Below are 23621 nucleotides of genomic sequence, written 5' to 3'. Positions count from 1 at the left end.
CATCAAATCATGAGGAAGACCAAATTTTTAAAATTTATTTTAAAACATATATCTTAGCATGAATGCGGGGGGTGGGGCTTCTATATGTAAATTAATGTTGAATATGTTGTTTTTCTTTAATTAAATGCATTCGCAATATATTTATTTCGCAGTAATGTTCGCAATAAAGGTTTCGCTCTAAAGTAATCACGGTTAAGATTTTGCGATAATGAGTTCGCAATATTGTCTTCGCTATAAATGTTTTTCGGAATTAGGTTCACGATATTACCTTGGCTATAAAATTCCTTCGCGATAAAAGTTACGTGATAAAGTGTTTCTCGATAATGTTTCGCTGTGACCTGACAGTGGTAGTAGCCTCCAATATGTTGTTAAGAATGGAGTGTTGCTTGTTATATGCCATAAATCTCTTAAGATGAACTTTAGGGTTATTTTTGTTCAATGCTCAATAGAACTTGATATCGAGGGTCGAAATATATTGAGGCATATACTGCACTGTTTTACAAATAGTTTTGCTCTAGAATTTTCATATTTTCCAATATTTCATATAAAAAAATAGTTAATTTTTCTAAATCTAATCGTCATTCAACCCATATGTTATAAAATCAGATAAACACATAATTTTAGAGGTTCCACTAAAATTGATATTAAATATTATAAGCAACGTTTTTCTATTATTATAGCATATTAATATATCATCATTTATGATAAACTGTTATATATGAAATGAACCCTTCGACAAAAAAGGGTCTTGGTTCAGGAATAAAATATTTAAAAAGGGTCCGGATTAAGGGTTTGGAGAACATAAAGAAATATTGCCTCAAAATAACAATTTTTTTCCATCTATTTATTTTTACTCCATATAAATACACATACATAATTTACAAGTAAAAAATTAATTTATAAATATTTTATTTAATCGCATAGTTTTATTGTCATTTAGAGTAAAATATTATTACCGCTTCCAGATATTTTTCACTCGAAAACGTTAGTTTTCGTTTATAATCAAAATTTTTAGACAATAACAAATTTAAAGTTCAGCTTCAATGACGATAATTATAATCTATTACGTTCTTTTCTCTAAACAGTAGTCATTAAACTGAATATTCTCTCTGATGACACATTTGAATGTGGAATAGAAAATTGCATATTTTTTTAAAAAGGTGAGTTAATATTAGATGGAAAGTCATTTATTTTAGCTACGCATTCATGTAATTGTTTTTTGATAATTTATCTTCATAATAGGAATAAAAATATGAATATTCCCAAATAGAATATCTGTATCTATATTCGGTTTTATAATTAATAATAATTTTTGAAATTCTTCCAACGCTGGACATTTTTTCTAATATCATAGAGCTAAGATATTTCCCTATATTGTCTATAATATCATAACGTTTTACTATATATTTGAAATTTTTTTTACAAACATCTTTGATTCATTTTTTAAATTCAACTCTTCATCATTAATAAATTGTAAAATCTTTTTGAAATGCTCCCTTAAAAATTTTGCTGAATTTTTAAGTTTTTTGATAAGAGCATGTATATGTATCGCTATGTTATTCCTTTCAAGCAAATATATTTTTTATAGTTTGTTAAAAGGTAACATCGTGTTTAATTAGTTAATAAAAGAAATCTTCAGATTGTAATTGTAATTTTATGTTATTTATTAAAGTGCCAACGTTAAGGATAATGCATAAAGGTGCCTCTGCAAAATAATCTTCGAAATAATTTTTAAAATTGGTAGGGTTACTGTTGTTGATAACTTTAAAAAATATTCTTTAAGTGGTTGGTAATATTTAAACATCCGCTCAACTGCTGGTATTAACGTAAGGCAGCCTATCGAACGAGTAATTCTGACCATTCTAAATTGCTCCATTCTACCAACTCTTTTAAAATTGTAAACCTTTTTGTCGAATTGCTAAATTGATTGCATAATTACTATATTCTTGATGAGCCGAGTTTTAAAATAATGTCAGGGCCTAAAAATATATAACCCTATCCAGGCTGAAAAATTTAAATAATCGGGCTGGGCCGTAAAACATTTTTTAACTCGGGCCCAGTTGGTACCTTTGCAAGTCACTGTTTTATATCACATTTTATATTAAAATAGATAAGTATTAATTATCAGAGCTATTGTTGAATATTTAATTTTAATAAAACATTAAAATGAGAATAATATAAATATTTTTGAAATTTCTCCTTATAAGCTTTTTAAAAATCTGGCCGCCACGGGCCTAGATAATATATATCCACCGGGTCATCAATTTTGCAGGTCTCAAATAAATATAATTTGATAAAATTTTATATAAATAAGCTGATTTTACTGGAATCATTGCCCTTATGTTAAATTATGTAGTAATTTGACTCATTTTGCTTAAACATAGTTTAAAACACATTCTTTTTAAACTTTGTATTTATGATGGATTGACAAATTTATTAAATATTTTGCGGTATATTGATTTATATACAGCTTTATGCAATGTTAGGTTTTAATTTATGGTTTTTTTGATATATCTACTACCCAAAAATACTGGATCTGTTACGAAATCGATTAATTGATTTTTTCCCCCAAAAAAACAATATTCTATTTAATCAAAAAATAATGGCTAGTTGAAACAAAGTCGGGAAGTTTCGTTTTGATCAGTATTTCCGAAATTTATTATGATAAAAATTTTGTTTAGAGTATAAAAGATATTTTAGTTATATAATTAATTATATTTAAAGATGATTTGGATTGAAACGCCTACTAATCCAACTTTGAAGATAATTGATATAGCTGAAATATCGAAAAAATGTAAAGAAATTAAGCCCACTAAACCGATTGTTGTTGTCGACAATACTTTTTTAACTCCATATTTTCAAGTACATTAAAAAATTTATTAGCATAAAATTTATTCTTATAGCGCCCCTTAAATTTAGGAGCTGACATTGTCACGCACTCACTCACAAAATATATGAATGGTATATTGTTTTTAATATTTTTTATATATATTAGTTTTAGGGCACACCGATGTAGTTATGGGCTCAATATGTGTTAATGATGACACGTTATATAAAGAACTAAAATTTCTTCAAAATGGTAAATCTAATAGTATTTGTTTATTAATTTATATAATATATATATTAAAATTTGATTTCTGCAATCGATCATGGCTTTGAAATGATAAAATATTGAAAAATTATAAATTTTAATATTCAAAAATTATTTAAAGTAAAATTATCCGAACATTTTTATATAAATGTTCAAGAGATCACTTTAAGCGAGAAGTCAAAAAACAGCTTTATATTTAGATTTTGAAATTTATTGACATTAACCTTCTAAAGTTACCACTTTTATTTTAAAATTTCCTATTATATTTAACAAGTTTTAAATAATGTTTTTCAATATCTTAAAAGTCGACGAATAAGCAATACTATAAATATATTCCATTTTATAATCAAATTTTCACATAAAAATTTGTTATAAATTATATTTTAAAAAACGGGACGCTTCCTAAAGACGCTATAATTCTTATGGGATTGGTGTTTGACTTTTTCCATTTTCAATTATAAAAGCGCACTTAATATTACTTGCTAAACAATCGCGCAACCTTAGTTTGGGGGTAAAAACAATTAGTATAATCGTTTTCAATTTCATCATAACAAATCTATCTTATTTTGGTATTACATTCCAAATGCCCCAAATTTATTTGATTATCTTTTTTTATATAATTGCACTAGTACTTCTAGATTCTTCGTTCTATCTTGAATCTTGATATCAACTTTAACTTTATTTATACTGTTTACTAAACTAGATTGAACTAAAATACTATTCAAACATCATATATTGGCTTAAGTAGAATTATTTTTGCCAAACTTCATACCTACATTTGACTGACTTTACGCTTAAGGCTTGATACTTTTTATTTGACATGTAATTTTGTTATTTTTTATGGCTAGTACCAATAATTTTTTCCCCTTTAAACCATTTACCAAATAAATTAAAGTAATAAATGTGCTAATTCGGCACTACTTATGGACTGGATATACGTTTCAGTTAATGATTCCAAAATTTTAGTTCACTTCATGCTTAAAGGATGACGTCATAGTTTTCATTTTGTTTATAATTCGGTTTCTTTTTTGTGGTTTGCAGATCTGATTGAAGAATAATAAGTACTACTAGACACTAAATATTAGCCAGGCTAGACATTTAGTTCTATATTTTTTATTCTGATATGATGCCAATTTTTTTCTATTATGCTATTCCAAACGGGTTAAAATAATATACAATTAAACTAAACATTGAGAATATTTGCAGAATGAATGCTTAAGTTGCCTTTTAATCTAAGATTGGCTAACATTCTATTGCTAATAATTTTTTCTTTTAAATTGGTTACTACACTGGTTAATGAACTCATAAAGCATAAGGCATTGGCATATATAATTAGCACATCCAATTGTTTACATATTATAAAGCAAAATAAAAATAATTACGGAGAAATGAATCATATGCATTTCTAATTATAATTTTTCATAAGGTGGGACCCAGCCGAAGCCTGGGCATTGAAAATCCTTATTACAAATCCTAGCTACGCCACTATACGAAAATCAACATATGTTAATCATGTCATCGATATAAAAAATGTAACTATAATTTTTAAAAGATATTTTAATACGTTACATTTTCCGCAATCTAGCAAAGATAGTCTAATTCTTCTATTAGTTTTTTTGGTTGGTTCGCCCTCCTTTGCAAGTGCTTTCTCCCTATTTCTCTCAATGACTTCCTCCAAGGCGACTATCCCTCAATTGGTCGGTGTGTTTACGAACCCATCCCCCCCCCCCCTTTACTCATTTCTTCGGCACTGGCTGATTCTCCCTAAACTCTCGGCTTTTTTACTTTTCATCATGGTATTTTTTCTTGCATCCTTTAGGGCCTCTCTTAACTCTATCCAGACTTAAGTCCCGTTTTTAGTGAGGGAGGCATACGATTTTTATAATCTTTATCACACGACGAATTATTACTCCAGCTATCATCTATTTTAGTTGTTCATAAAATAGATATCTATACAGACCAACCAATACGGGTCCTAAACTCGAAATGAAAACCTTCCCATGTCTACAACGATATTCCGAAAATAAAGGGATATCTTGAATTGATCATCTATTTTCTTTACAACTATTATATTGCTTCGCAAACAGCTCGATGTCTATTTAAATAGTCTCACCAAATGTACAAACGAGCTATATTTCTCACCTCCATGTATTTTTAAAACTTGATTATATAATTAAGGTATCACCATTTGACCATTCCGATACCTTGTTTCACCGATACTTTTCTCTTGTCATAAAATAGTTTAAAATCGGCTGAAAGAAGCAATATAGTTTAATAAAGTCCATTAATCTTTTTAGAATGGCATCCTGTTTTATCTTATTTACATCTCTTTAGCGATCGAGAAATCATTTAGTGCCAGGAGGTTTATCATTTTTGCTTGATTTTTATCATTATCGTCATGTTTATCATAGAGTATAGGCAATCGTGATAATACACCTGCAATTTTTTTAGAAGACCTTCACGATATTAATGTCCTTATATGCTCAAAGTTTTCATGCCTACCTAAGCAGACAATTGTTAGATATTTTAGGTAAATCCAACTTAAAAATTATTTCTAGAGGTTTATAATTGGAACGTATAATGAAATGTCTACCATATATATAATTGTGAAATTTCTCAATACTAATACACTTCTTCTTTGCCGATGGGCGCGTAATTTTTCTCAGACACTGATCGCGTTAGAGTCATACGATATTAGAATCTGTTCCATATATCGACCAATGTCGTAATAGTAGGGCTGTAAAAACTTGTTTTTAAAAGGGGTTCGGATTCAGTGAAAAATCTCTGAATCGGATTTAGAGTTCGGAGTCTAGAAAAAAAGGACTTATAAAGTTTAATAACAACAATCAACTAACTATGTTTATTCTGTTGACATTCACCGATATAAAAATTTATAATTAGAATTTTCAAAAAATTTGGTCTCATTATTTCTATATTTTGAAAACATTTTTATATTACATCAAGCTATTGGGGGTGTACCATCGCCTTTTGATTGTTTTTTGGTTAATAGAGGTATTAAAACCTTACATGTTAGAATGAAAGAGCACTTTTCCAATGGTTTGAAGATAGCTCAATATTTGGAAAATCACGCAGGAGTTGAAAAAGTGTTACATCCATGTATATAATAATCTTAATTTAATATAATTCTGAATACTAATTTTAGGGTTACCCTCGCACCCTCATTATGAATTAGCTATCAAGCAAACTAAGGGGCACAGCGGAATGATTACTTTTTATATTAAAGGAAATCTTGAACAAGCAAAAATATTCTTACAAAATTTGAAAGTAAATAATTAGATAATACTATAATAATAATTTTTAATAGATCTTTGCTTTAGCTGAAAGCTTAGGAGGTTATGAAAGTTTAGCCGAACATCCGTAAATTAATTAATTATTTGCTATTATTTCATAATTTTTTAAATAAATTAGGGCATTAATGACACACGCTTCCATACCTAAGTTAAAAAGAGAGGCGATTGGTATCACTGATAATTTAGTTCGGTTATCTGTTGGAATTGAAGATTATCAAGATCTTATTAATGATATCGATCAAGCCTTAAAAATCGCCTTAAACATGTGATTTATGAAGATTATTGTTATATTCGAAAAAAAATACATAATTTGTAGTAGGCAACATAAATACTACCTTAATTTTTGAATATATTTTTTTAATTATCTTATTTTAACTTGATCTTTTCCCCCTAAAATAAGATGTCTTCAATTTTTATTTGCTAAATCATATGTTGTAATCAGAGTTTGAAATCTGCATCAAAATGATTTCCGGTTCATAAATTTTACACGGTTTTGAGAATTCTGGTTTCGCATTATATGCTATTAAAATAATTGATAATAAATAAATCCTCTAAAATGAATAATTCAAAATTTTATGCAAAATACATATGGAAATTATAAAAGGGTTCCGATATTTGTTCATATAAATTTTAAAATCAGATTCCGATACCTAGATATATCCCGTTCCAAACATTGACTTATATTAATATAGACTGCTCAACGATTAAAATAACATTAAAATAATCACTTGAACATTGCAACTTTTATTTTAATAAATCTATGTTTTTAATGATTTTAACGTTAATATTTCATATATTTATGATTTTATATTATTTAAATTGCATATATAAATATAAGATATAACATTTTTCAAAAAGATATAATATAAGAATAATTTATTGTTAAAAATTCATATTTTAATGAATATAAAATATTTAATATATATTTATATTGAGTTACCAAAAAAATAGGTAACTCACTGAATCACGGGGAAATTTTTATTTTTTTTAAAAAATTTTTTATTGTTTAGTCTAGTAGAAAGAAGTCTTATTTTAATTTTAACAATTTTTTTTTATAAACAAATTTTTTTTTAAATAAATAATATTAAAAATTTCCCCATGATTTAGTGAGTTACCTATAAAATATAAAATGACATAAATTTAAGAAAAAAAATAATATTAAAAATTTCCCCATGATTTAGTGAGTTACCTATAAAATATAAAATGACATAAATTTAAAATTATTGTTTTTTTTGGAAGAATATATTAAATCATAAATTAATTAATATTTAAATTACTAAGTGTAGAGTTGGTCAAGCCCTCTTGAAAAAGAATCTAGATACAGATTCTTTGTGGAAAAATGAATCTTAGATACAGATACTAGTATCTTTTGCATAATATCAAAAAGATAAAAGATATTTGTATCTTTTACTCAAATAAAGTATCTTAAATACAAGATACATTTAAATTATTATTACTAAGAATATCTTATAAAATACAGTTTTTACTATTTATTTGTGAAGAACATAACATACACATATAATAAGAATGAATATTTACAATAATTAATAAAACATTTAGTGATAAGTTAATTATAATAATTAAGCATTTTAATATTAGTATTAGCCCATCATTAGCATAGAATGAGAAGGGAGACTAGTATTTTTAATGGAAGTTGAAATATTAATTTTCAGAGTATTTCAAATAATTTAATTAGACCTTTGCCGTTTCGATGTACTTAACATTGTACCAAAACTAAATAACATTAATTGGAGCTGATGAAGGTATTGCAGTATTTTTACTTAATGGTAGGATAATAATTAAGCATTTATAATATATTTCGACTTAATATAATTTAAAACCTCCAGCTCAATGTTATTAGTATTAATGAACTCAGCACCAGTTTTTTCATTAAAAGAAACATAATCGTCATTTTCTTTATTAGATGTTAACATATTGCTTTTATAGTTTGAGCTTGATTATATACTCTGGTACTACATTTAGTGCTTCTTTTATTAATATATTTTGAAATTATTTTTTTTATTATCCGAAATCCATAAGTTCTTAAAATATGGATGTAATATTGATGTCAAAAAAGCCACATTATATTCAAATCATAGGAAAATATTTTCTTAAAATCTTTTGCCCATACTATCTTGGGCAGCTTTTAATAAAGGTAGACAATATTGTAAACTTAAATTTTTAAGATAACCTATGTCCCTTTTAACTACAAATAAATAATATACTTAAATATGTTTAATAAAATTTGGGTTTAACCCTTTATCATTTTTTTGTTTATACAGGTTTTACATCTAGCCTGTAAATTGTTTTTTTTTAACTTTTATCTTAAAAAATTTCCATATAAAATTTTAAGATAGGGATATAATTCAGGGTTTCTATAAATTAAATTTCACTACCATGAGAGTTAATCATCCTACAAATTTAAAATATTACATAAAATTGGTAATGATATTTTATCGAGTTACATTTATATATAAACTATACTCATTTCGTTTTGGTGTTGCTAATTTTTATCTTTCTATCTTAATATGAGTTGTAAATTTTCCAGGTAATTTTGGTTGTCAATATATTAAAATATGGCTGAAAAAAGAAGGAAATTAATACAAGATTCTTGAAGAAAATAAAATATGTAAAATTTTAAACATGAATATTAAAAAGAATCTGTATCTTTTGTCATGAAAATGAATCAAGATCCTTTTCAGAATAGAGGATCTTAGATACAGATACTAGTATCTTATTAAAAATGTCAAAAAATAATGAATACAAGATACAAAAGGATCTTGTATCTTAGATACAAGTATTCGCGGTACTCCCCAACTCTGACTAAGGGATGCTCTGGCAAATCTGGAAAAAAAATAGACATACCAATTATATTATAATTCTCTAATAAGGGCAGGCTTTTTATGAAATTTTTTAATTCAAGTGTTTGAAATCAAGAATATGATATTTGACATATTACTGTGACACTCGATGAGTGGTGTATTCTAATAATAATTAATAGAAAAATCATGATTATTAATGCTTTAATTCGTTCAAATTAATAATAAAAGAAAATTTATATATATACTTACAATTAATTGTAACTTTGATATAGTATTATGAATTAATAATAGTATTTCTTATGACATTATATTATGGATAAAAGTAGGATAGAAAAAAAGGTGTAAAAGTCTACCTTTATTAAATCAAGCCCATGGTATTGCTTGCCATTCCAGTGGATACATTATCCATTGAAATTGGTACATATATAGGCTATTTAGCTTGTAAATCTCTTAATTTGTTATATTTTTAAAATCCTGTAAAAACACATTTAATTGATAAAAGGACGGATCGCTTTTAGATCAGAACAAGTAGGACGTATAACGTCGACAATGCTTCCTAACCCAAATTTAAACTAATGTTAAATTTTGAAAAATAAAACATTAAATATTTACCCTCTTATATGTTATTACCTATTGTAAATAAATAGTAATCACTTTAGTCATAAATTTATATTAATAAATATTTAATTTAAAAAATTACAAAATGCAATATTTAAAAATCTTATTTATTTCGCGATTTATAAGAAAATGACAAAATAGCATATTTTTTAAAATCGTTGACGCAAAAAATATATCTAAAGCATGATTCTTCATAAAATTTCGAGTTCAATAAAATAATTAATTTTTTTAGTCTTTACGCGTAAAGGTACACTATTGAGCTTTTTAACGATGGTAAGTTTTTTTTATAATCATGATCATAGTTTGATTAGCTAAATATGTAATTCCAAAAATAATATATATGTACTAGAGGTCTAAGGCCCGCCCGCCCATCTAAGTGGGGGGATGGGCGGATAAAAAAATTTTCGAGAATGGGCAGGCGGGCGGTTTAAGGAAATTTAAAATTTTTGTTCAAAAACAAACTAAAAAAAATAATTGTTTAAATGATCTATAACAATTTCTTTTTTTATTGTACCAATAGTTTTTTTTTAAGTGAAGAACATTTACCTAACTATATTATGTAATAAATACAACAATAAAACTTTTTTCTCAGAATAAATAAACATTTTTGTCTATTAAAAATTTCCTTTTATGGGAATGTAATAAAACCTTTTTCTTAAAATTTCCCTTTTTTGGGTTTGCAATTTGCATTTGGTTTCACTTTTATTTAAAGATCTCACTTGAGGAAGAGGATATACTTCAAACGGATATCCTACTTTAATGGAAACGACAAGAAAGCAAAGATATCAATTCCTGCATCTAGTGCTTCTTCCGAACGCGGATTTAGCATTGCTGGAAGATTTTTAGAACAAAAAAGAACGTGTTAGAATCCAGAAAATGTTGATTTATTATTATTTTTGCATTATAATTACATATAATATTAATTTTACATTTATATTTTTTTCATAAATATTCAATTTGATCAAATAAATTGTCCATAATTTACATTGATTATTTTTATACTTATATTAATTTCCTAAATTATAAACTTTTTGTAGAGGTGTTATGCTGAAATATTTTTATTAGATGCTTAAAAAATGAAAGAATGACCATAATTAAATTTTAAGATCCGAACACTAAAATGAAATATATGCCTCATTTTGTAGCAAAGCAGGATTATAATGAAAAATTCAATTTATTATATAAAACCTACGGGTGGCCACACAAAGCAAATGTGTATGACTTCTCTCCAGGTGATTTGGAAACAGCCTTATTCGGTCAATATGTATCACGAATTGAGAAAGTAATTATAAATATTTGGTTATATTAATTTATAATTTTAGAGAAGCTTGTGAATTTCTAGATCTCACAAGAGATGAAATTATAGAATATGTCAAAGAACCGGTTGCACCAGCGTCAACTAATATACTTGATTGGTGGGCGAAAAACAGCGATTTTTACCCAACCTTGTCGCTGATAGCTAAGGATTACCTTGCTCAACAAACGTCCAGCGTTCCAAGCGAAAGAGGATTCAGCAAGGCCGTTTATTTTTTGACCAAGTAGCGAAACAGGATGTCACCGACAACACTTAAACATTGTATGTGTTTAAATAATTGGGATGTTTCAATATGAAATCATTATCTATATATATATATACATTTGTATCTTATTGATTCTATTATAAATCTTGTTATTTGTATTATACCGTTATCCTTATCAATAAATATTTAAAATATAAATAAATATTGTGTAATTTATATATTATTTTGAAGATATTTAGTAATAATTTATTTAATATAAGATTATAAATAAGCCTATTTTTATTAGATTTTATCTAAGGTTTCACAAATTTAAAATCAAAGATCAAAAACATTTTAATTTATGTTTCTCTATTTTAATAAATAATTTTTATGTAAAGTTAAAATAAAGTTTAACAGTGAATGTATTTTAAAATTACGCTAGCTTAGAAAATTCTCAAATATCAAAAATTATGTCTCGCGTAATTTTTACGAGAATATTAAATATAGAATTATCATTCACATAAATAAGACATTTGAATAACTAAAAAATCTACGTGAATGAATTTTTTTATTAATAATTAAATTTTTATAAATAAAACAATAAAATATGTTACTTTTTTTTATTATAACTAAATAAAAATAAAAAATACAAATTTTATTTATTTTAAAAGTACCATGAAAACAAATAATATATTATTAAAAAGAGGAAAAAGGGAGTGTTTCTAAGAAACAAAAAGTAAATTCAAATTATATTAATTATTGAAAAAATAATTTCAGGCCTGGATAGGAATATAAAATTAGTGAGCCAGCTCAATTATTTTCTTGGGATAAAAAATTATCCCGATAAAAAAAAAGGTCTAAAATAAAACCAAAGTTTGTCTTGACATAATAGAGCTCTGGTTTTTCTAAAAAAAGTCGGCAATCACAGTATGAATAGGTTTTAAGCAGTAACACCCCTCCCCCCTTCGCGATTTTTATAATAAATATCTTGTTGGTATAAAGTGTATCGCTATATTATATTAAATTGTTATAATGTTTGTTCACAATTCTGATAAAAGCTTTAAAAAAATATATTAAAAATTCTAGACTAAATTTAAATCACTATCTTCCCCATTCCCAATAATTTATTCGTTCTCCAGCCGACATAAGTATATAACTCGTGTTCACGACTCAAGTTGCAAGTCTAAAGTAAAAACAGAACAAATGTTTTATTAATTAATAATAATATTTCAAATCTTCGTCCTCTAGTCGACTCAAGTTGTTAGACTTGAGTTCACAACTCAAGTCAGTTTTCGGCTAAGTCGACTAGACTTAGTCGATTAACAACACTACCTAAAGATGATATATAATTAAAAGGTTTAGTTATTATAATATTTCCTAAAATTTGTTGTGGAATGAAATATTCCCTTCATATATTATTTTTGGGTTTGCATAGAACATATTCCGCTCTTGGTGCTTTTATCAATTATATTTAAAAAATGTCATTTAGAATGGCAGGTTTTTTATTCTGAATATAATAGTTGGAGGGCATTACTGGTATATACTAGCGATGACGTTACTGGAACTTATTCCTTTCTCTTCATCCTAGATCGAGATTTACAAAAAAAAATTATTTAGTAATTAATTATATTTATAAGTATGTCATATTTAAGTTTATTGTGAATATAAACTAAAAGGAAGGAGTTAGTTAACACTCGATTTTTCCACTTGTGCATGTCTTTGAATATTCAAGGATCGAATCGAGAGACTCCTTTTTAAATATGCTCATGGTTGCTAGCTTTTATAAAAGGGGATGCCAATTTATTTTTAAAATTTCTATAATTTTATTGATTTAAAGCCCCTATACCCACCCCCTTTAATTGGCCATCGTCGCGCTTTCACCCAACTTTCAGCCGAGTTTGTTTCCATATATTTATATCCTCCTATAATCATAATATACATGCTAATCTAAAATACTTTACCTTCATATCAAATACCTTAAGATCCCAATCTAAAACTTTATATTTCCTTATCAACATTTTTTAACAAATATTTTGCCAATTTAGTCCTTTGATTTTGTATTTTTCCGAAATAGAACTGATTCAAAAATGAACATAAAATTAATTGGGAAATAAGCACAACTTTTTGTATGCTCAAAAATCAGTGCAAAAATAGATGTATATGGAAATTAGACAACCTTAAAGGATTGAGTTGGTCAGATCCTCGAAAAATAATAATTTCGATATAGATTATTTTAGATACAGATACTAGTATCTAATTAAAAATTTGATAGAAAGACTATCTTAAATAGTAACTAAGGATAGAAGAAAGAATGCCTGGGTAAGATTATTTTGTACATCATATCTAAAATAAAATTCTAAAAATGCTGTACTAACCATTAATTTCACTAATAGGTAAAAATATATATTGTAAACATGTTAAGATAAAATTTCAGTGAGGATGTACCATAGAAAGTGACGTCATAATCGTTATTTTTTAACTTTTGAATTTTTTTATAGTAAATAGGTAAAATATTTTGTATGCAAAAAATCAAATTATGCATTTAATTTAATTTCTTTATTTCTACAATTAAAACTATAATTAAAAAAACATATATTTGATAATATATCCATTTTATGTTGGTATTAATTATAAAATTGTAATATTTAATATATAAAATTATAATATATTAGATTTTTTTAATAAATATGAGAGCCTCTAGATTTTTTGGCAATAAACTTCAACGATATGGACTATCTATATCCCCTGCCGTACTAAAGGGAGACTCATATGATTCACAGATAACGCATTTTAAATATTTTTATTTAAAATAAATAATAAAATTGGCGTTATTATTTAATAAGATTTAAAATAAATAAAACAAAAATTTTCAATATTATAAATCTATTTTAAAAAAGAAATAAATTTAGAGGGTGTTGAGCATTTGCATTGTTTAAAAAAAATTATTTAGAAAATATTATAATAACGTAAAATATATATAAATATCAAAAAAAAGAAAAGTAAAAAATCGGATCGGGTTTTTCGGTTATGGGCCCGATCTGATATTATTGGAAAACGCCAAATATCGGTGCCGATCCGATATTTAATATCGGCACAGCCTACATTTTAATTCCATAATTAAGCTTTTCAAATTTTTATGAAAGAATATTATTCTATTATTAAAGTAATGTTTAAAATAATGATATATTAATTCTACTTTTTACCTATGCTTTTTTAAGTTTGAACTGCTGGATATTGAGGTTGAAATATTTGCGTTGGGATATAATTTACATTTACAAAGTATAGACTTGGTACCATTAATATTCTTTATTGGTTTAAAATATATCAAATTGAGGCCAAGGAAGGGTTAAATAATCTTCATCTGAAGAAGTAAGTACTATGGACATAATATTCTTAAAATAAATTATAAGAATAATAATATCATTATTAACTTTTACTTTGAATTTTGATTGAATATTTATTTCAACAGAAAATTTAATAACGAGAATTTAAAATAAAAATGAAGGAAGTGGTTGATATGAATTAAAACTCAGCTTGAATTATTAATATTAAGATTTAAAAAATAAATAAAACTAATTTTATAATACAATAAAATATATTATTCTTTTTGTTGATATTTTTTAAGAAAAAATATAAAGTAACAAGTAACGTTTTGCGTTACCGTTTTTAAAAAAAGAAACGCGTTACCGTTACTCGTTAACTCAAGAAGAAGGTAACGAATAGCGTTTCTTTTCTTCAAAAAAAGTAACGTCGTTATTTATTGGACGTTACTTCACAGCACTACATAATATATGTTTATTAACTCTGCAATACTCCGGTGAAAAAAATGACGTTAGTACTATGATGGGGTTTAATAGACCCCAATTTTAAATGTATATATCTCCTTCTGTTTTAATATTTTGGTTTAATATTTGGATATAAGATAGAACAAACCTCAAACTTGATTAAATATTTAATTTTAATTTATTGTGCTTAGATTAAAAATAATTAGGATATTTATAATTTGTGCCAAAATTTTCTAAAAAAAGTCTACTTTTATTAAATTTTAAATAAAAAAATAATTTACCTATCATATCATCATTATAATTCAATCTATTCTTTAATATAAAACAAGATTTACACTAATACATACAAAAATAAAAAAAATATAGGACATTTAAATATGTAAATTTTGACTTATCACATAAAGCATTAATATGTTCCAAACATAATTTTTTTCCCCATATTTGACAAAAATATTTAGTTTTCTCATATTTACTGCTAGGACACACACTGTACCTTCCTCTTGAGTGGATAAGATTTATATTATGAACTTTGCCAATATATTGCATATAGATTCCTTCAAAAGTCAGGACAATCTGATAATTTTTGTTGTACTTCTAAATATGGCTTAATAATTCCATTGATATTTTATATATGAAATTACTTCTTTTAAGTTGATATTTTTGTGTTTACTATATGATGCGAATTAATTTATATTATTATTAGAAGTGTATAACTCTCCCAAAATCCTACCTTCAGCCTCATCGTGGCGGGGGAGTGGCAACGTCTTTTGGCGGCAAATGGAGGTCTAAAAGGTTCCCTGTGATCTGGGTCTAGAATAGGATCACCGTCTCCTCGACGGGGTGTAAAAACCACTTAAAGAGGTTGATGTCAGGAAGGGCATCCGATTGTAAAAACCATGCTACAAAAATTTCCCTATGGTTACAACAAAGCATGGGCGGGGTACAGCCCAAAGTACCCCGTGGGCCTCCTCATCCGCCTACGACAAAAAGAAGGATGGGAAACCTGGTGGAACCACTATTCATGAAAATGAAACCTATGACGGCCATAAACGACCTGATAAAAAGTGGAGAAACCAGTTTACGGGTGATCGAGTTAGGGTCGCGACATGGAATGTTGGGAGTATGACGGGAAGAGCGGGAGAAGTCGTCGATGTATTGCACAGAAGACATATAGATGTGTGCTGCATACAGGAGACTAGATGGAAAGGAAATGGGACCAGAATAATTGGCAAGACTAGCGAAAAGTATAAATTCTTTTGGCAAGGAGGTAATGATGGTAAGGCTGGAGTTGGGGTATTGGTTGCGGAGAAATTGGTAGACAAAGTAGTCGAAGTGAGAAGGCTAGACAACCAGATAATGGTTATCAAGATGATTATTGGTAGAAAGCTATATAATATGATCTCGGCATATGTTCCTCAGGTTGGAAGAAGTGAAGAAGAGAAAGATGTATTTTGGGACAGTCTATTGGGGGTGACATCGAGACTGGCAAATGAAGAGGGGATTATCCTGGCTGGCGATCTGAATGGACATGTGGGAGCGAGTAGTGAGGGTTATGAAGGAGTACATGGAGGGTTCAGTTACGGCATGAGAAATTTAGAAGGAGAGAGGATTTTAGAATTTAGTGATGCTATGGATATGATTGTTTGTAATACAATGTTTAAGAAAGAATCAGAGAAGCTGGTGACTTATAAGTCGGGTAGTACCAAAAGTGTTGTGGATTACTTGTTATTAAGGAGATGTGATCGATGTATAATTAAAAATGTGAAAGTGATACCGGGAGAGGAATGTATAAATCAGCATCGACTAGTTGTAGGAGATCTCACTCTTAAAGGTGCCAGGGTCACTAAAAGAAAGTTTGTCCCAAGGCTGAAGGTTTGGAAATTGAAGGAGGAGAATGCTAGGCGTCAATTCAATATGGCATTGGCGATTAGGGAGGCGGAGGTGGCACAAGCATCTGGGGTGAATGACAAGTGGGAAGCCATGAAGAATGCTTGGGTAATGACAACTGAGGAGGTATGTGGATGGACAAAAGGGCCGCCTAGACATAAGGAGACTTGGTGGTGGAGCCCAGAGGTAGCGAAAGCCGTGGATGAGAAACGGAGGTGTTTCAAAGTATGGTATAATAGCAAAGAAAATAGTGATAATGATATTTACAAGATGGCTAAAAGAAATGCTAAGAAATTAATAGCGAAGGCTCAAGAAGAAAAAAGACACGAGTTTGCTAAAGAAATGAAATGCGCTGATGGAATTGGAAATATGGTTAGAATGGCAAAACAGATGTCAAAAAAGAGGCAGGATGTGATAGGTGTAAAGTGTTTGAAAATATGGAAGGAAAAATGACGATTGATAGTAGTGGTATTAAGAACACCTGGAAGATTTACATGAAAGGACTTTTGAATGAAGAAAATGAATGGAATAATAATATTAGTTGTGCAAAGGTAGAAGGTCCAGGGTGTAAATTTGGCAAGGACGAGATAAGGAGAGCAGTGAAAAAGATGAAGAAAGGGAAGGCATCGGGTTTAACGATGGTGGTATCAGAGATGTTTAAAGGTTCTGATGATTTAGGGATTGAATGGTTAATGAATTTAGCAAATCAGATTGTCACAGAAGGTACTATTCCCGAGGACTGGCGAAGAAGTATAATTATCCCAGTATACAAGGGGAAAGGTGATCCTTTAGATTGTGGGTCTTACAGAGCTATTAAACTCTTGGAACATGCAATGAAAGTATTTGAGAGAGTGTTAGAAAAGCGGATAAGGGAACAAATCAAAATTGATGAAATGCAGTTTGGTTTTACATCGGGAAAAGGCACGACAGATGCAATTTTTGTGGTGAGACAAATTCAGGAGAAGTATCTTGCGAAGGAAAAGAAACTCTATTATGCGTTTGTTGATTTGGAGAAAGCATTTGATAGGGTGCCGCGTGAGATTACAAGATGGGCCTTGAGAAAATCCGGTGTGGAGGAATGGTTAGTTACCGCAGTGATGGCAATGTATGTTGGAGCACAAACAGCAGTACGGACGGATTATGATGATAGTGACAGCTTTGAGGTGAAGGTAGGACTTCATCAAGGATCCGTGCTGAGTCCATTATTATTTATCTTAGTAATGGATGTGGTGGCTATAGAAATGCGTGAAGGACTTCCATGGGAGATATTATATGCAGATGACCTTGTATTAATGGCAAACAGTGAGGGAGAATTGAGGGATAAAGTTAGTAAATGGAAGATGACTATGGAAGCAAAGGGCCTGAAAATGAATGCATTAAAAACAAAGGTGATGATTGGTGGGGAAAATCTAAAGATGGAGGAATCCGGTAAGTGGCCATGTGGTGTATGTGGGAAAGGAGTTGCTAGAAATTCAATCCAATGCACCAGATGCCAGAAATGGGTACATAAAAGATGTAGCGGGAAAAAAGGCAGTTTGATGTTAGAAAGAATGACCTTTATTTGTAAAACATGCATGAAAGGGATACATAATAATGATAACCTAAAAAATGGTGGTCTGGATATTGGCAATGGGTTAACCCTAGAAAAAGTGGATAAGTTTTGTTATTTAGGTGATATGCTAAACGCAGATGGTGGTGTAGATTCTGCTGTTGTTGCAAGGATCAGACAAGCTTGGAAGAAGTTCAGAGAGATGTCGTCTATTCTTACAAATAAAAAAGTTTCTCTGAAGTTAAAGGGGAAAGTTTACGTAAGCTGCGGGAGAAGTTGTTTAGTTTATGGCGGTGAAACATGGGCAATGAAAGCAATTCACGAAGCCAAATTAGAAAGAACAGAGATGAGGATGGTTAGATGGATGTGTGGGGTATCTCTGAGAGAGAGAAAAACTAGCAAGGAATTGCGAGCAAGATTAGGTATAGAAATGATTGGTATGGTAATGCGACGAAATAGACTAAGATGGTTTTGGCATGTGGAACGTATGACAAGAGATGACTGGGTAAAGAGATGAACAATGATGGAAGTAGGAGGATCAAGACCTAGAGGAAGACCCAAGATGACGTGGACAAATGTGATAGCGGCGGATATGAGAAGCTTGAATCTTACAAGTATTGATGCTCAGGACCGTCAAAAATGGAAAAGAAAAATCAGAGGGAAAACTGGCCTACCCGGGTAAACCTGGAAATCGCCATAAAACGGAGAAGAAGAATTATTAGAAGTGTATAAGAAATTGTATCATTTTTTGTCATTCAATACACCATATCTAACCTACCTTTAGTCATATTATAAAATGTTATCATTTCAGGATTTCTTGTATCATTTGTATCAACATTTTTATTATGGTGGAAAGTTGATATCATTATGACATCCTTTTCTTTTTTTGGTTATGATAATAATGTTATTTTTTCATATCCAACTCAAATATATGAAAAAATGATATTATATTTTAATTAAATTTTATTATATTTACTTTCAGAATATGTAAAAATCATAATAAATGATAAATATAATTTGAAAAATGAGATAATTATAAAAAATTTCAAAAACTTACGTTTTCTGGTGGGGTCTCACAAACCCCAATCAGTCACAAAATGTTTATATCTTATAAAATATTTAACCAAAATATATGAAATTTGGAATATAGATTCTAAGATATATTTGATGAAGCTATTGAAAATTCCAGATCATAATAATAAACCGTTTTTATGTAATATTAATTCTAGCAAGCCTGGGGTCTCATATACCCCATTGGAGTATTGAATGGATAAAAAAAACATTAAAATAAATATAGAGCCAAACTAGCCATCAAAATAATTTTTTTAAAGGAATGCGAGATGGAAGTGTATTTATCGAAGATGGAAATCATTTTTAAAATCGCCAAAATAGAAGACAAAAAATCTATTAGCAAATATTGGACTAGAGGTTTATTCAAAATTATTTACTTTGTGTTTGCCAAAGACATTAGATGAAATTAGAGGTCTGCATTGGGCGGGTTTTTGGATAATATGCCCGCCCACTCAATGTTTAAAAAAATTTTTAACCCGCCCGCCCAGCTCGCTTATAGTTTTCAAAAAAATATACCCGCCCACCCTCCCATTAATCTAAAAATTTTTACCCGCCCGCCCATTAATCTAAAATTTCTTGCCCGCCCGCCCATTAGTCAGAAATTTTTTACCCGCCAACCCATTATTTATAAAAAAAATTTTACCCAAGCCCGCTATTTTAAGCATCTAATGAAAATAGTTTCAACATTACATCTCTATAAGTTTTATAATTTAGGAAATTACTATATTAAGCTTAAAAAATATTCAATTTAAATTATGGATAATTTATTTTATCAAATAAAATATTTATAAAATATAAATATAAAATAAATATTATAAGTAATTATAATGCAAAAATAATAATGAATCCACATTTTCGGGATTCAAAAACGTTCTTCTTTGTTTTAAAAATCTTCCGGCAATGCTAAATTTTCTTTCAGAAGTAGCGTTTGGATACGTTGCGGCTAACTGAAGTAGCACAAGGGATGATCTTATTAACATCCAATTTACCATATGTTGCCCCTAAGTCGGCAAATCTTTGTAAAATATTTATAAATCCAGGTCCTTGAACTGCTTGAAATGGCCTAAAAAAGATAAAAGAATAATTTATTAAATTAAAATACCTAATGTCTCTAGCGCAATATTCTACAAAACTCGCTATTAGACCAGATTTTATCGTTTTGTTTAATTGAGAATTGTCTTTTTCAAAATATCCAGTTATTTTTTTATTATCTATCAAATCTTCATAATTTGCAGATGAACATTGATGCTGAAGGAAGAAGGAGGTGCCACTTTTGCTATTATATTTAAAGATAGACTCACAATCATTGCAGCGAATCCAATCTAGCTTTTTGTCATTTTCATCAAAAATAATTTTAAATTGTTTCCACATAGACGATTTAAGTTTATTATTATTATCTTCATTGTTTTTTATCTTATACAAATTATTTTTTATTTTCTTAGCAATCAATTCTTTATTCATATTTTAAAATTAAATTAAAAAATATTATTTTGTTAAAATTATGTTATAAAAAATAATATTTATATATTATATAAGAAAATAAAAATGAAAATAAAAAGAGAAATATAAAGATAAACAATCATTACTAAAATAAAAAGAGAAATATAAAGATAAACAATCATTACTAAAATAAAATAACACAATGGAGTAATTTCATTATTCCCAAAAAAGGAAATTTTAATTTTCAATATCTAAAAAATTATATATTTTAAGAAAAAAGTTTTATTTCATTACCATAAAAGGAGATTTTAATTTGTTTATAGAAAAAAGTTTGTTTTTATTTGTAGAAAAAGTTTTTTTAATTGAAGAAAAAAGTTGATTTATTTTATAAAAAGTTATACCAGAAAAAGGCTTTTTATTTTTTAAGTTCGTAATAACAATTTTTTATTAATTAAAATAAAAATTTTTAATTTTTTTAACCCGCCTGCCTGCCCATTGTTTAAATTTCTAAATTTCTTAACTCGCCCACCCACCCGCCCATTGTTAAAATATTTTTTTAACCCGCCCACATGCCTGCCCGTTTTTAAAAAAATTTTACCCGCCCGCCCACTAACCTGACCAATGCAGACCTCTAGGCGGGTGGGCAAGTTAGATATATGTGGGGGGGGGGGGAATAAAAAAAAATTATAGGTGGGTGGGCAGGTTACAAAAAAAATAGTGGGCAGGATTTCTGGCTAAAAGCCTACCCATTGCAGACCTCTAGTTCAAGTCCCTGGTGTTCACTAAGGCAGGGCATATGTAAACAACTGTTTTAATTCATTCTATCAAAGTTTGTGTCAATAATTATTTGATATACTTAATCATGAAAATAACATTCTAAGGCAGAGATTAAATCGGAACCCTTAAATTTATAATAGAGATCTGCAAATTGCAAAATTTTCAGGCTCAGTCTGGTTAGAATTTGGCTTTTACCAAGCCCAACCCATTTCCAATTTTTTATCAAGTTGCCAAGCCAGTGTTTTAAATACAAAGCCAAACCAAAAATATATGTAGCTGAACACCAAAATAAGCAACTATTTATATTGAAAAGTGGTAAAAAAAACTAATCAGAATTTATCTATAATTTTTATAACTAATCTAAATTTTGAATATTTTGCCCAGCCCAAAAAAAATCAGATGTTACCCAGTCTAGCCCATGGGATGAGTACCAGGTTGGGCATTGCAGACTTGTAACTGGTATTAGGTAATATTATAACCTTAAATCTGAATCATCAAAATAAATTGTCACCTAAACTTGAACCTGTTTATAATCTTTTATAAATTTTTTTTTAAAATAAATATGAATACAATATTATAGACATATTATTGTTAACATTAATATTATATAAAATTTTTTATTATAAATTTTTCATGTGTTAATAATGGTAAAACATTGAAGAATTTTTTGTGTGAAGGCTGACCTCTCCAATCTTTATAATAATTTTGTACTTTATATCGAGTGTTATCTAGAAACAATTTTTCTGCACTTACAATTATTTTACCATTAATTACAGAATTCAAGGTGTTATTTTTACCAATTATAACCTAGAATTTGATTTTAAATCAAATTATATATTATTAGAAACATTTAATCCTGGGTGAAACAAAAGATTATTTTGCTTTGTAATGATTTGACCAGCAACAACTATATCATTTTCGTTAACATATGGACCTTTAATTTTTCCTTTAGTTTTTTTTCTCTTATTTTTCATAACAGTGCTTACGTATCTTACAAAATCTATATTTGAATAATTTTTTTAAAAATGTAATACATAAATAAACTAACTTGAATGCAAAGTATTAAGAGATAATAAATCGTGTTTGATTAATAAGCAAGTAAGCATCACGTCTGATAAATTTGAAATTCGGATAAGTCTATATCACATTGATCAAATTCGTTTGCCTAACTTTCACATAAAAACATTGCAAGAGATAATTGCAGACTTTTTTTATGATTGGATGATGTTTAAATGTTAGATTTCAAATAGGAATTATAAGATATTTGGAATAAGATTCTCATTATCATGTTTAAGAATTATATACTTCTATTCTCAATAATATATTTTTTATAACTTTAAGATCAATATAATTTTTCATAATATTTTGTATTGCTTTTTAGTGTTGTTAATTGGTTGGTTGTGTAGAGCCCAGACCCGGGGTTTGGGTCGAAAATATCGACTAAACCAGCTCTGAGCACGAACCCCGAGCACAGACCCGGGGTTCAGACCCGGGGTCCAGACCCGGGGTTCAGACCCGGGGTTCAGACCCGGGACCCGGGGTACAGACCCGGGGTTCAGACCCGGGGTCCAGACCCGGGACCCGGGGTACAGACCCGGGGTTCAGACCCGGGGTCCAGACCCGGGGTTCAGACCCGGGGTCCAGACCCGGGGTTCAGACCCGGGGTCCAGACCTGGCACAAGAACCCATTTATTTTTAACTTTTTTTTGAACTTAGTAGGAATGGTATACATAAGATTTATTCATTAAAAGAACAAGCGTTCCCTCTAGGT

The 23621-nt window shown here is 28.6% G+C and overlaps 2 protein-coding genes and 1 long non-coding RNA gene across 3 annotated transcripts in view; 2 read left to right on the top strand and 1 right to left on the bottom strand.

The window, feature by feature from the left end:
* Positions 1-10715, top strand: part of LOC135929053 (putative cystathionine gamma-lyase 2) — a 36529-nt gene extending 25814 nt beyond the window's left edge. Inside the window, exons 5-12 of the mRNA XM_065465543.1 lie at positions 2725-2862; positions 2904-2961; positions 3002-3079; positions 6056-6208; positions 6255-6376; positions 6417-6469; positions 6521-6667; positions 10555-10715. Of these exons, the coding sequence (XP_065321615.1) occupies positions 2725-2862; positions 2904-2961; positions 3002-3079; positions 6056-6208; positions 6255-6376; positions 6417-6469; positions 6521-6667; positions 10555-10708 (903 nt within the window). The 3' untranslated portion in view covers positions 10709-10715. The remainder of the gene's footprint in view (positions 1-2724; positions 2863-2903; positions 2962-3001; positions 3080-6055; positions 6209-6254; positions 6377-6416; positions 6470-6520; positions 6668-10554) is intronic.
* A 5326-nt stretch (positions 10716-16041) lies between these two features.
* Positions 16042-17466, top strand: LOC135928696 (craniofacial development protein 2-like). The gene has a single exon (XM_065465153.1). The coding sequence runs from the start codon at positions 16042-16044 to the stop codon at positions 17464-17466; it is 1425 nt and encodes a 474-aa protein (XP_065321225.1).
* Positions 17467-22131: 4665 nt separating this feature from the next.
* Positions 22132-23043, bottom strand: LOC135928899 (uncharacterized). The gene is made up of 3 exons (XR_010572402.1): positions 22899-23043; positions 22699-22850; positions 22132-22657 (listed from the first exon to the last, which is right to left on the bottom strand). It is a non-coding gene; the product is annotated as an uncharacterized LOC135928899 (long non-coding RNA).
* Between the last annotated feature and the right edge of the window lie 578 nt (positions 23044-23621).

This window comes from Gordionus sp. m RMFG-2023, chromosome 4, assembly GCF_954871325.1.
Source record: "Gordionus sp. m RMFG-2023 chromosome 4, tfGorSpeb1-WG-v2, whole genome shotgun sequence".
NCBI lineage: Eukaryota > Metazoa > Nematomorpha > Gordioida > Chordodea > Parachordodidae > Gordionus > Gordionus sp. m RMFG-2023.
Note: the sequence above shows the minus strand (reverse complement) of the source record. Positions and strands in the feature narration are given on the sequence as shown.

What these genes read in the sequence shown, in the direction of transcription:
- LOC135928696 (XM_065465153.1), top strand. Translation starts at nt 16,042, where the DNA reads ATGGTTACAACAAAGCATGGGCGGGGTACAGCCCAAAGTACCCCGTGG.